The 14,862-nt window shown below is 37.7% G+C and overlaps 1 protein-coding gene across 4 annotated transcripts in view; it reads left to right on the top strand.

Annotated features, from left to right (window-relative positions):
- Window positions 1-14,862, top strand: part of GRM1 (glutamate metabotropic receptor 1) — a 187,021-nt gene that overhangs the window by 32,449 nt on the left and 139,710 nt on the right. For all 4 annotated transcript variants that reach the window (XM_033054646.2, XM_033054647.2, XM_033054649.2 and 1 more), the window contains exon 3: window positions 5,355-5,604. In XM_033054646.2, coding sequence (XP_032910537.1) covers window positions 5,355-5,604 — 250 coding nt within the window. The remainder of the gene's footprint in view (window positions 1-5,354; window positions 5,605-14,862) is intronic.

The following is a 14,862-nucleotide window of genomic DNA, read 5'->3' as shown; positions in this document are numbered from 1 at the left end:
GGGGTAAAGGGCTTTAGGTAGCAAAGTCAACATTAGGTGTAGAGAGTTCGCTGAAAAAGAAAACAAATCCTACTTGGAATAAATTATAACTGGTAAAATGTAACCCCTCCTGACATCAGTGGGTAGCCTGGAAAAAGATATTCTGGGGAAACATGCAAGTGTTGGATCCTTGCCCTTTTCCCAGTCTCAAAGAAGTCTGGCAGAGGCTGCATGGTGACAGTGTGAAGGCCCTGGAAGCTGGGTGCCAGCAGGGCTGTGTTCTATAAACATAGCTTGTGCTTGGGATAGACTACAATAACATACACTGGCAGATCCATTTCTACAGCTCTTCTGGATTTTTGTCAGTCTGGTACCTTCAGGGAATAAATATGGACTTTGACTTTTATTTGCAACTCTCACAATCAAAGGTGTGGACAAATTGATGTGAGTGGTTGAATTATTACAGCTTATGAAGTGACTGCTTGTCATTTCAGATTCATTAGTTCATTGTTTGTGATCCCAACTTGTTACTAACATACTAGCTTAAATCTGATGGCTGAAATTTTAAAATTTGTAATCAACTAAGAGTATACACATGATTATCTAATACGGCACTTCTAACAGATACATTGCAAGTAGAGAACTAATTTTTTTTTTTCTTGCTTACTGACCCTATTCAAAGATGCCTCTGTGGCATAGGGAGGCATACGATATTGTAGGGGAGAAAACTGATGTCCTTTCTGCCTTTTAATTTCTGTTCAGTGGTCCCAAACTTTTCAACTTTCCTGTCTTTTCTGACTAATATTTGACAACTGTACAGTTCCTCTTATTTAATATTATCACTAGTTTTTGCAAATTACTTATTGCAGTATGTCAGGAACTAACTTGACAATCGGATTGTGTCGTTACTCTGCTCTTCCCAAATAATTTGCATTTGCAGTAGCGAAGATTTTAATAAGTTATTACTTGCTGGTATGTCACACAGTCCTCTTGTTCTCATCTTATTTTCTCTGCCAAAAAGTAGTTAATTAGCTGAAAAAAAATGATGTCTTGCAGTGAATCAATACTGAACAATGAAACAGACGTCATACCTCCAGCAATGTATTTACAAGCTTGGGAGAGGTGAAAAAGCAGATCATAACATTGAGGGAAGAAAGAAGAGGACAAAAAACAATTTCTCACTTCTTAATTTGAAAAGAGGAACTTTCTTGCAATATGACTTACCTTTGCAGTACCCTGCAGTGAAATTGGAATTTGTGGTCGTCTTATTTGGTGTGTTAACTTTGTTGAGTGCTTGCAGGGTATGTGGGAGTTTTTGTGTGCTCACTTGTGATCCAGGTTGTGATTGCCAGAATAACTGCTGCAAATAAGTCCCTAGTGGAAAGCAACAGGTGACCTCACCTGAAGAGTTTATTCACAGCTCAGGTGGGTGAAGTGGTTGCTCCCTACCTTTTGTCATTTTAAGTGCACTGGAACATTCTTCCAGGTAGAGTACTCTGCTGTTGGTTTTGTAGTTTTTTTCTCCAAACGGGTCTTAAGTAATTGGTAATTCCTATTGATACTGAAGCAAGAGCAAGAAAGAACAGTCTGTCTTACTCTTCAGTATTAGGATCTTTAAGACTTTTTTTAAAGCAGTCTTTAGCCTACATTTCAAGGAAATGTTCTGTTCAGCTGAAATATGAATGATTCGTATTTCCTTCTTTTATTATGCAAATAAATAAATGGCAGATTTCATTCCAAGATAGAGATTATGTAGGACACATAGTTTTGTTTTCAAGCGCCCTGAAAACACTACACTGTTACATGGCTTGGGAAGACCTACACAGACATTCTGTGCGTCCCTTAAGAAAACAGTCTCCAAGATTCTCATAAACACCTCATTGCTGAGCTGTTTCTGCTCTATTTCATAAATGAAAAACAAATGGTTCTCCTGATAAAGAAAATGGGGACAAATTTACCAAACAGCTGTAATAAAAAAACCCCATAAACCTATTAGATGAAGCTCATGGGTTCTGCTCCCCACACTACTAAAGTGTTACTGCAACCAAAGAGTGCTAGTTTCAATATAGTTGAGGCACAAATGTAATACTCACTGGCTCGCAGGTGCAATTTATGAGGCTGAATTTTAGTTTCTTCTTTTGTTTGCCTTCTGTGGATCAAGATAACATTTCTGATTTTTACTACAGCATCTTAATGTTTTTAAGGTATTTAATGCATGGAATGAGTGAGAATAATTGCCACTGTATCTAATTCTCAGCAGCATCTTTAGATATGTGGATCCCTCTCAGAAATGGCTTTATCTAGAATTTTTGCAGTACTGAAGCAAAGCTTCCTTTGGCACTGAGAGAAAAGTGCTATGAAAATCCTCTTGGTAAAATTGCAGTCATGATAGGTTTAGAATTTAACTTTATACTGCTGTGCAGACTCTGAATGAAGCATATAAGGAAAATGTTATTTTGAATAGGGTGTGAGTTGACTAGACCTTAAAACAGGTTTAAAAATGGCGATGTATTTTGGGGTCCAAAGTATGTTACCGGCTCACCTAACTTTGGGTAGAGGTCAGAAAGAAAATCACAGTAAAAATTTTGCCTTTGACAGCTGATCCTGGTAGCAAAAGGCAGTTTCAGATAAGATTAGATCTTTCATTCAATGACTCTTTCACAGGAAGAAACAGGTCTTTGCCTGGTGCCCTGATGTAACTCTTGACTGACTACAATCATGCAACGATTTCTTTCATTACGTGTTTCCCCTCTCAGCTCCTGCCTGAGTATGGATCAAAATGGATGTACCCACCAAACTGATACAGATGGCTCTGTTCTTGGCTGTTGCACAGAATGAATTAGTATTTTCTATTCTATATATGCCCTTACATTGTCCATACCTTGGTAGCTGACTACATTGAACAATCTATGTCAAATGCTCTTTTTCTCCCGATCCTTTTCTCTGCAGGGGAAAGATGTGGAGCATGTTGTCTTGCTCTGGGAGCATGGTAAACAGATTTTAAGGGAACCTCCTCAAACACCAAGTCTCATCTCTGGCTGTTGCAGAAAGTTACTTTACATAATGCTCTTGTGAGCTGAGCAAGCTCCAGTCAAACATCAGAATTCTTTGTGCTGCTACTGGACAGCTGTTGTGCTGCTTTCATATAAGGATTATGAACCTTTCATTTTGAGCTGCAAGTTTTCTGCCTTGTTTTTTTGCCTATTCCATCTTGTTTTCATGTTGTTCCTGATATTAATTAGCTTTTTTTTTCCTTCTAGACTCTGTTACACTGAATTTATAGACACCAATCTTTCTCTTAGCATATGTTTTGGTAGGCTGTTGTACTTAGTATGGGTTTGACTACGTTTGAGATAATTGTTATTGCATCCAAATTAAAGCTGAGAAAAAATAATTCCAAATGGATTTAATTTTTCATTTCTTGTAATCATTAACTTGAACTACAGCAAAATTAGTGCTCTACTGATGTATGACAAAACTTTTCATTAAAATTTGGTTGAGAAACCTGCTATATATTTTTTTAATATGTATTGCCTAAACATCTAATAGGATTCAGTTTAGACTCCTGTCCCTCCTTAAGTAAGACTAAGAATAATCCTACCACTTTCAAAGGAGTCTGTTTAACAAAGTTCTGCATGAAATTGGGAAATATTTTCTTCTAAAGCATAAAGTTCTTGCTAATGGCAAGTCAGGGGTGAGATTGTTGTGCCTCAGCCTGGGACCTGAGGCAAGTCATCAAAGCAGTATATCTCAAATTGTACTGCCCTGGAGTAAATCTGTTGGCGACTGCGGGTCCTAGTCTATAAATACCTGGAAATATCTCCATCTGTGTCATTCTCAGCATATGACAAGGCCACAGTGTTTACCTAAGTACGGGTTGTGGGGTGGGACTACAGTGCTGAGCCTGTAGGGTGGGCAGCTTGGTGTGAGTTCCCACCAGGCTCAGATCTTCACCTCCTCCCCACAGCCCTGCAGGACTGCTGCTCTGGTGTACATTGGGCTCACAGAAGAAAAAGTAGAATTGACCTGATTGCTGAATATGATGTTGAGTCACAGGCTCGAAAAGAGGCCATTCTGCTGTGCCTCAAATTTGAGAAACTAGGGCAGTTCAATGCAAAGGGCTGGGGAGATTCAGTTTTGTTTGACACTAGATCTGTCAGGTTTGTCTGCAACCTAGTATGACAATGGCTGTCATAGTGTGTCTGCATAGTGTTGATCTGTGGCAAGTGATCTGTGTTCTTGGAAAAATGCACTTATTTCTGTTGGATTTGTACACAGTGCCTGAACGATCTATTGCTGCATTTTCTTTCTGATGGTTGCACTTTTGAGGAGTGATAATGTTTTTGTCAAGAAATTTAGGCTGTTTCAGAAGTCTTCCTTGTTGTGATTTGCTGTTTCAAAACAGTTGTTAGAAACAGGGAAGTCCTCTTCAATTATCCATTGCTTGAAAAGGTCTGGGTCTAGAAGTGATCAGCATATTGGATTTTACTCCTTCAATGAAATAAAGAAACGTTATGGATATGGATAACACCAAATTAATGATTCTTCTTTTGAACCATTTCTTGTTACCATGAATAGATGTGTTTTTTTTAAATCCATCTGTTCCTCTTATGTGATGGGTATTCATCATAAGTCCTGTGCTCATGTCAGGCATAAAATATTTGAAGAAAGCATGGGGATTCACCTGTTTCCATAGCAGAAGGCAGACTGAGTTTTGTAGAACCTGTTTTAGCTTGCTGACTGTATGAATAGAAGTGAATCAATTTTTACATGTAGTTTGGACCACACAGTTCAAATATTTCTGCCTTGGAAAAGGGTTATTTCTGAAGTTCTTTCAGTTAGAAAGTCTCCTATTCTAAGACATCACCAAGCCTGAATTTTAGCTGTCATGAACACTTCTTGATCAAATTAATGTGACTTTGAAAATGTTACCAGATCAGCATGTTTTAAATTTGCATCTATATTTCATTCACTTTTGTGAACATAGACTACATGTAATACAGACAACTTTGAATGAAATATTTTTTTATTCCTGTTACTGTTTTCCTAAACTAGCTGGGCTGTGGGTTTGCCATGGAGGTGTTAATAAAACTTCATTCTTGCTGTCTATTCTGCCCCTTTTTCTACCTATCCATTCATTGTTTGATATCCCCTTTACTATCCATTGTGAAGTCAACATAAGAAAAGGAACTTGCTGTATCCAGTTCAGTTAAGACCTACTGATACATGGATATCTTGTCGCTCCACTGAACTCGGAGCATGTTTATTTTGATCTCTTTTGCTCTTGCTTCCACTTGATTTTGTGGGGGGGGGGAACTATCAATTTCCCATCCCAGTTCAATTGGTTAAATGTATGATATTTTTTTCTTTAACAGGAAATTATGGGGAAAGTGGAATGGAAGCCTTTAAAGAGTTGGCTGCCCAAGAGGGTCTCTGCATTGCTCACTCTGACAAGATCTACAGCAATGCTGGTGAGAAGAGCTTTGATCGCCTGCTCCGCAAGCTGCGAGAGAGGTTACCCAAGGCTAGAGTGGTGGTTTGCTTCTGCGAGGGAATGACAGTCAGGGGGATCCTCATTGCCATGCGGCGCCTGGGAGTGCTTGGGGAGTTCCTGTTAATTGGAAGGTAAGGCTCTGAGTGTGCTTTCTCTGCCTTTGCTCTCCCTCTCGTTCTGTAGTTGAGCCTTTGATTTCAGAACTGTGCAGCTTAATTTCCATATTTAATTGTCTAAGCAATGAAAAGAATTGATGAGATGGTGAGCAGACTATCAAGAAGGTGATACAAAGATGTCTGCCAACTGGATCAGCGGTGATAGCTTTTTTAGCTGAACTAAATGTTGATTACTAACTTTTTAATATGGGTATATGACATGACTGTCTTTGTGCTTTTTTGCACACTCTAGGGGAATGCTTCATGGACAGATTTTTAGACCAGAGTGAAGAATTCTGGTTTTAGCATGTGATCTGTGACATGTGACAAAATTGTGTTTAACTAAGGATGACAACTCCTAATTTCAAAGTCCAATTACCAAGTGTTTTTGATTAATGGAATTTTTTTCCAGTCTTACTATTACGACCTTGCATTCTCAGTTGTATGCTTTACTGCGATCCTTTCTGTTGAAAACTGGGGCACTGATATTACGCTGGCTGGTTTGGGTTTTAAAGCATCAAGCTGATGGCTAGATGAGTATGCATGTGTGTTTTTATATCACCAGAGTAACAGTGTGGATGTATGTTAGATAGAAAAAGGCTGGTTTTATCTAAAAGAATGGTTGCTTTGCTCTACTAGAGTTTCTTTGTAGGTATACACTGAAATATGGTAATTTTAGTTGTGTCACATACTTTATCTACAATTCCATTTTTGTGATAATTCTTATTTTGAGGCTTCATTGACTTTGACCTTGGCTTCTGCAGTGTCTTTGTTAATTTTTGTCTTGATGAACATTGCTCAAATGGCGGATATTTTCTGTTAGATTGATAATGTTTGCTTTAATCCTTCTATTTACTCTGTTGCTTGATTTGTAATTTTAACATTGCTTGAAGGAATGTTTAAATTAATTCCTTAAAGGCCTTTGTCAGTTGTTTCCATGCCTACTTAGCTTCTGTTGTCATCTGATCTTACCAACCTTCTTTTGGTCCCATGCTTTCTCTTAAGTCTTTTTCTGTCATTGTTGTGACTGGGATCCTTTCCTTGTGCTATGGTATTGCCTTCCCCTGAATGTATTGCTCCTCAAAACCCACAGTTATGATTTCTCCAAGTCAGACACCTACTCTGGCCTAAGGAATAGACTGAAAGCATCAAGCCACTCATCAATTTTTTTGTTGCAGTCTGCCATCTATTTGAAGCTGAGGTTCTAGAGTATCTCTAGAAGGTTGTGGAGATATAGAACATTTGGAGAACTGTCAGCACTAAAAAGAAAGAGTAAGGCTGTATTGAAAATGTGTTCCAGACTGTGTGGCTCAAGCGCATCATTTACTTTGCATCAATTGAAATAAATAATGGAAGGCTTTGGGAATGACCCATTCTACATACAGGTTTTCAGTGAACAGAAGAAACTGAATATAATAAAATTAGTCTTAGTGACAGCATCCCTGGTCTTTCAGTAAACACCCTGAAGCTTCGGGCAATGCTGTGCTTTCTCTGTGTATTGCCACTCTAGCAGTGTCTTATTGTTCACTGATTTTGGTGTTCCATCTTGATGCTGATCATACAGAGAACCAAATAAATGAAAACTTCTGTATTAAGCCACAAACCTTGGTTTCCTATTAGACAACTCGATCTCCTACTCCTTGGATATGTGGAACATTTAATCTTTAAGTTTTGATGTCAAGCTCTTATCAAACATAACACTGGCACATACATTTCAGTTGTTTGTCTTTAGAATGTGTGCAGAAGTGTCGTTCTGAGCTTTTTGTCAGAAATGCTCACCTATTAAATGGAACAGTGGAATTTCTTTGGAAATCACTATGCATTTTTCAGGTAGATTTTCACAAACATTTCCTTCATGCTGGTAATTGAGTGTGGCAGGCTCCTTTTTAGGGCTGAGTGGTTTCTGTCAATTGTAAAACAGGCTGGTTGTTGCTTTGCATAGTCTGGATTGTGCAGAACAACTGGTTGGAATAAAAAAGTATTATAGGACTTGCACGTGTTATGTGCTTGCAGAACTAAAAGAAAAGTTTCCTTTGAATTGTCCTAATTAAGTGATTTTTTTTAAAATGGTAAATTAGCAAGCTTGTGAATAAGTTGCAGTGGAATTGCAGTGCTATGAATTTGGTCATCTATATACAAACAGGAACCAAGGCACACATTAATGTTACTTTGATGTGCTATTTAGTCTTTTTTATTCAAGTACCAGCTAAGCAAAAATCTAAGAACCTTTTAAGAAAATTCTTTTGAGGGAAGTGGGAGTGAATGTGAAATCAAGTTTTTTTTTTTGCAATAATGAGCTGAACAAAGCCTTTAGTTTACCCACAGGTTTATTATCAGCCACGTTTTATCAACCTCATACTCTGCTCTGACTCACTGTAAAGAGGAAACCTTTCTAAAGGAACACCTGGCTAAATAGTTCTCTTCCTGCTACATTTTCAATATTGCTATTTATCAAAGTAGGTATGAACAGCTTAGCCTAAATTCATGCTATCAGAAAGAGAACTAGGAACAAAATTTGGCTTCTCTTTAATCTGAAGTTCAGTCTCCTTTACGGCTGGAAGTGGGAGTCTGCTATTGTAGCGAGAAGGGAATTCCTCTCTCTGAATCTGAAGGGAAACTAGAATTAACATGGTACAATAGATGAAGTTACAATCTTGCCTGAGGCAAAATGGCACATATTCTGGAATCAATAGAGTTGAAATTTAGCAGGGAATCAGTGAGAAAATTGATTAGATTATGAAATGATGATAAATTTTAAAAGGGTCTGATAATGAAAGAGAAAGAAGGCAAGACTTGGTCATGTTTTTTGTATAAAAATCAGTATTAGAATAGAATTGAATAAGAAGAGGCAAAAATCATGCAAAAATTTTAACTACATTCTTAAGGGAGTTCAGTAGTGTGTAGTCATGTTTATGCAGGCTACTGGGTTTTATATTACAGTAATTTCACAATTATAAGCCGCACTGAGTATAAACCGCATCCCCGAGTGCCAGTGACTTTTCATTCTTTGTCCATGTATAAGCCGCACCTGATTATAAGCCGCACGTTACAATACAGAGTGTGATAAAAGGTATCTATTCTATCACCATCTGTTGAGGGTGAGGGCAGTGATCCTTATCTCCATGGGAGATATTCTGCTAATGGACCATCCATTGAAGCCAGATGGGCATTGTTCTTTATCTGTTCACAACCCATCCTTCCTCCAGCGAGTCATTTTCTGCTAATGGCCCATTGAGTCCCACTGTGGGACTGATAAAATTACTGCATCCCATTGGGAGCTGCTCCAGCCAGGGGGAATAGCCCAGCATTTCTTACCAAAATAGAAACAGAGGTTTTGGGACACTAAGGGAGCCCCTTTCTCCACTGGACTCCAGAGGAAAACAGGATTTCTCCACATCACCACTGGACCTCTGGAGGAAAACTGCACCTTGTACAGGAGCACTGCTCCAACTGAATCACATCCGTCACTGCAGGAGGATGCAGCCACCATTTAATGGGACTGCTACCAACACCCTGCCTGACAGGGTGTCAGGTTGTACTCTGACTTTGTCAGGGTTTGGAGTTTGTTTCTTTGTAGTACTGTATTTCTATTTTAATTTCCCTAGAAAAGAACTGTTATTCCTAATTCCCACATCTTTGCCTGAAAGCCCCTTGATTTCAAAATGATAATAATTTGGAGAGAGGGGGTTTACATTCTCCATTTCGAAGAGAAGTTCCTGCCTTTCTCAGCAGACACCTGTCCTCCAAACTAAAACAACAACTTTTTGTTCTTTGTCCATATATAAGCCGTATCTGATTATAAGCTGCACTCTGGGTTCGGACCAAAATTTTAGTCAAAATGGTGTGGTTTATAATTGTGAAAAGCACCAATTAGTTTTTGTGATAATCTAATGGATTGATGAGTCTCCTATATATACTAAGATCATTCATCAAGAAAAGGCATGTAATTGGCTTGTCAGCATCTGTATGGGTAATACAAAGCAGATTAAGAATAAATGAAATAACCAGTTTTAAGGGGTGCTATAAGGTCATTGGAGTAGATAAATTTTTAGACAAATAGTTAGAAATCAAAATACTTTCACAATTTGTTCTCAAACTCCTGCACTCAATGTTTTGTGTACAAGCATGAGGAACTTTACAAAGGAAGGGCTGTATTAGTGCATGTACTGTTTTTCAGTACAGTCCTTTGTGAAGGACTAGGTACTGCTTTGCTTCTGTGGGCTTTCTAATGCTGTACGGTCTCCATTAATGTTGCTGTATGGGCTCTAATAGAACTATAAGTTTTAAGTGCCAGTAGAGTGATCTCTCCTGAAAGTTTGAATGCTTGGCAGTGATGGCATGGTTGGATTCTCTGCTGTCAACCTGCTATGAAGGCTGAGTCTGTTCTATGTATCCATTAAAACTCATTTTGCATAGGATGAAGTTTTCAGAGTATGTACCGTGGTGAAGTTTTTTGACTGCCCTCCTTCAAAAGCTAATATTCATAATGGTTTTGGCATTTAAATTCACACTTTCTCAAATACTGACAAGGCATTATCATTGTAAGCTCTTTGGTCCTATTGTCTGACATTGCTGTATAGATGGAACTTGATTGTATCCAAGTGCAAGAGTAGACAACTTGGTGAGTTGACAGAGAAATGCAACCTAATGTGGTCAATCCCAGGGCAGCAGGGTGTGTGGGAGGATTTTGGCAGATGCTTAGTGCAGTTATCACCTTCCAAGGCTTAGGATTTTATGGTAGAACAAGCATATGATCCCACTGAACTAGTACAGCATTTGACAGAGGAATGCTTTGCCTACCCCAATCAGACCCATCAGTTCCTTAGCATGGAGACTATTGAGCCTTTTTCAGCTCCATCACAGCAGAGGAATGAGGGCCTCTGCACCTGAAGACACTATGGTTAAGGCAGGGAACCAAACCCTATCTATAGTAGGGTTTATCTAATATCTATAATAATCACCCCAGCTGTCAAAAAGTGGTAGCAGAAATTGGCAGGTCCATAAAATCATTTAGTGAGGGAGGAGGAAGAATCTGGTCAGGAAGCTGGTCTTTCAACAAGGAAGCAGAAGGAAGTGACAGAAGTTTCTCACTGTTTGAATCAATTTTAATTGACAAGAAACTGTTCTAATTGACCCCAAGTTGAGTCTCTTGCCTCTAAAGGTATTTGTTAAGCAACCTCCCTTTCTGTATTTTAACTTGTGAGATTTTTTTTTTTCTCCCTGTTTTCTAACTTTTCCCTGTTCAGTAGGGTACCTGGCAAGTGACTGGGTGAGCATTTGGCTGCTGGCCAAGGTTGCAGATGACAGTTTGCACTGCCAAAAGCATGATGTTACATATTTCTCTTTCACTCAGTTCTGACATCACAAAAAACAGAGTATCACAAATACCACCTCACATACATGGCTAAGAAGATTGCCTGCCTCTTGTTCCATAAATGAGTCCCTGGTGCCAGTGGCTCATGCATTACTTATAAAATGACTGAGCATATTCTACTGTTGATGGAATATTCTTTGTGAAGGAGATGACCATCCGAGAATATGACCATTCTTTTGACTAGCTGAAAGAAAGATGCTGTACTCTGTTCTCCAATGCACCATGTCTTCATTTGTTACTTGGGCTGCCCCATATTTAGGAAAAGTCGATGACAAATGTCCACATTCTCCCAAAGCAGCTGAAATGTTTTGCAGTGTCAATGTGTTTAAGAAAACATTTGCAATTTTTAGGTACCAATGAGATTACAAAGAAATCAGTAAGAACCAACAAAGAGGGGACAAAGCCCTGCTTTGTGCTAGCACATGATATCTAGGATAGCTTTGGTCCTTAAACTGACAAAAATAGTAGATATGGTGGAGTGTTGTTCATGATACAGTTTAACACCAAGTTGCTATGAATGGGAATGTGTTAAGAATAGTAATCCAGCAGTGCCAAATGTATATGATTGAACCCAAACCGTTCAAGTTCCATGTGCTGTTTTTTGAGAAGGTAGTCTGGGTGGTAAAACTCAGTGGTTTGAAAGTACAAAGTAAAAATGACAACACAATTGGCATGCTAAAAATAAAGAGAAAAATAATAATTTAAGACCCAAATGTTTACTTCCCACGCATTTTGCTGCCAAAAGAGGACTGTTTTTTCATGGTTACCTCCATCACCAAAGATGTTTAGAATGACTACTTCTAGTATTTCTGTTGTTGTTGACACTCCAAGTTAATGGAAGACTGTGTTTAAATAAGTACTTAGATATAAACAGAGGTTTAGTTGGTTCTGGATTCAAATTCCTATATTAAAATTGAGGTAGATTCTGTGAAATGCTGGAATAAGTCATAATCATTTATCAAATACTTTGAGTCCAACTGAAGTTGGCATTTAAGCAAAGTATTGTCAATTAAGATAGTCCCACCTTGCAACATCAGACCATTTCTTGAACATTATCAAGTTTTGTGATAGGATCCATTGCTAACTTTAAAGTCTGAAACCTCAGAACATGTCCTTAGAAAACACTTTATACCTTATTCATGGTTCATTTAGTAGTGGTAGTCTATCACCTGTTTACTATGACAAGAATTTATATTGTGTGGATGAAAACAGGATTGCATGATGTGAATAGACTGAGCAAGCATATTTTGTTTACCTGCTAACCTGCAATAACATTGATCCATGTTAAAATGGGATTGCATATTAAGTGCAAATTAAGTAGTATATTTGAGTAGGACTGCATTTTGGTTCTTAATAAAAAAAGCAATGCTCACTTGAGCATCGGTCTCCCAGACCAAAAAATACAAGAAGGATATATATTTTATGGTAAATAGGATTTATGTATTGCAGTAGCCAATTTTTTAAATATAGGGGTGTTTTTATCTTTTCACTTCTTGCTTCTATGTGATGAGCTAAACAAGTTTGTGTAATTAAATCTTTCATATGGGCATCCAGAATTAGTTTAAAAATATATATCAGCCCTTAGCTGTTTCTGTATATGTACTCAGTGCTTTAAATGAGGATGAAATGTATAGAATTTGTAGGTAGGATATGATACTTTTGTAGATATGACTCAATTTTATTAAAAGCTGCCTGCCTTTTTTCTTTGGTAGCTCAAAATGAGAATTTCTGCTTTATGCAATAAAAATAGGCACAGAGTAATAGCTTTCAGCCCGGGTGTCTGTTATTCCTAGTTCTTCACAGAAAGCTCTAACAGTTTTCAGCATGGTGCTTAGTAAACTGAGTCCACTTTAGAGGAAACAGATCACATCACCAACAGGCATGAGACTCTTCTAGCAGTCCATGTAAATTCCTGCCCACTCTTCCAGGAAAGGTTCCGTGACAGACATGAAATACTAGGTCTCCAGTAGCTTGGAGGCATAGGAAAAAGCCCAAACCATTCATCAGTCTTTTGGGTTGGTTTTTCTTTATGGTCTTTACAGTTGTATTTTTACATGCCAATATACCCAAAGACTTCTTGAATAGTGTTTATGGGGGATTTAAGATTGTAAACCATGCAAATATGACATGGTATGTTTAAACTGTACTTGAGTCTGCTTGCAGACTATCTGTGGTAAGAAATAATAGACTATAATGTTTTGATTAAAAGCAGCTCTGGGTGTCTTTTGTTCTTGGACAACAGTCATATGTTACTCTGGTGTCTATACAGAAGCTTGAAAGAAAAAAATTTCTAGGCTGTTCAGAAGACTAGATGTTATGGGTTGCAAAAAATGTTTTAACAAAACCAGAATACATATATAAAACTAAAGTAGAAGAAGAATTCAATGCTAAAATACAGATTTGAAAACTAAGTATTTACTTTATCAAAACATCTTAACTTGTAAAAAGTTATATGAAAGCTTACTGGCTTGACAGCCAAGCAGGATGTGAAACAGGATGTGAAAATATGTTTTAAAGCAATATACACTGTTCAATGATAGCCATTAATATAATTTTTTAATAAATGAAAGTAAAGGACTAGTGGTTTTTTTTTCTGAAGCTGTAATGCAGTTGATTTTCAAAGGAAGGGAATGCTATCTTTTAAGTCACTGGAATAGGAGAGGAAATAAAAGCATACAACTAAGTGTCTTAAAAGCATTACCAAATGTGATGCTTGAATTTTTTGATGGTAAAACTTGTGGGGAAAAAGCCCTGACATTTCCAGATTTCCTAAAAACTTCTGGGATTCCAGAGGAGTTTTCCTTTGCTAAGTAAGAAGCATAAGCTAAGACTCAGCTCAGTGTTTTCAAATTGTCTTGGCATGGGTTCTGCAGGAAGAGTTATTTAGGCTAGTAATGTGCAAGAAAATGCAAGGAAGGACCAACCCTGACAGAAATAATCTACCTTTAAGTTTTCTTCAAATTCTTCCAACCCTAAATATGTGCAAAAGCTTGATCTGCTTGTTGTCTATGAACTAGTATGGATGTTAGATGATTTAAGTAATGCTGTGTGCTAATGGATTATTTATTAGGCAGTATATGTTTTATCATGCCCCTGCAGTAACCAGGAGCTGATGGCTGCTGCTCAGCTGGAGGATGATGTACTTTTTTGTGAATGAAACATATTGAATGATGTGATTTCAAAGGTTTTTCCATAATTTATGTAGGGCCAGACTTTGTCAGGCATGTCTCTGTGAGGCTGAGGTTCTTCATAATTGGCTAAGAACCAAAGCAAGTTTTGTTTTTCTCACAACAGTTAAAATAAGACCCTAATACTGTGACCTTTCAAATTTTTACAGTTTACTTCCAGTTCCTTTTAGTATTTGAACAGAGATTAAACTTAAAGAAGTTCTGGTAGAAATGTGAGCAAAACCCTCAATCAAAACATAAAATTCTATCATTTTAGTAAGGTTTATTTTCTTATTCTAAGCAGCAAATCACTTTTTTTAAGAGGAAAAACAGAAATTGAAGATTAATCTTAACTGAGTTAATCATAATTATGCATTAGTATGTAAGAATAATTACTTTCATGTTTCCTGATATGTCTTGGTATAGAAACAGATTTTCCTCTTGCAATATTGGAATTTATATCAACTGTTACAGTTCCAGCCTTTGGATCACTAGAAAAACACTGATAATAGAGTTAAGCTATTGGCTGAAGATAATGATAATTGCCTGAGCAATTGCCCATACAAACAACACTTACTTTGACAGGCACAAGCACACCAAGGGGAAAGTGATTTATATTGCAATTTAATCACCTTTCTCCTGCATCCTGGAAGGGAGTGAAAAGCCTTAGAGTTCCTGTGAATAATTGGTTAC

This window comes from Catharus ustulatus, chromosome 3, assembly GCF_009819885.2.
Source record: "Catharus ustulatus isolate bCatUst1 chromosome 3, bCatUst1.pri.v2, whole genome shotgun sequence".
Taxonomy (NCBI): Eukaryota; Metazoa; Chordata; class Aves; order Passeriformes; family Turdidae; genus Catharus; species Catharus ustulatus.
Note: the sequence above shows the minus strand (reverse complement) of the source record. Positions and strands in the feature narration are given on the sequence as shown.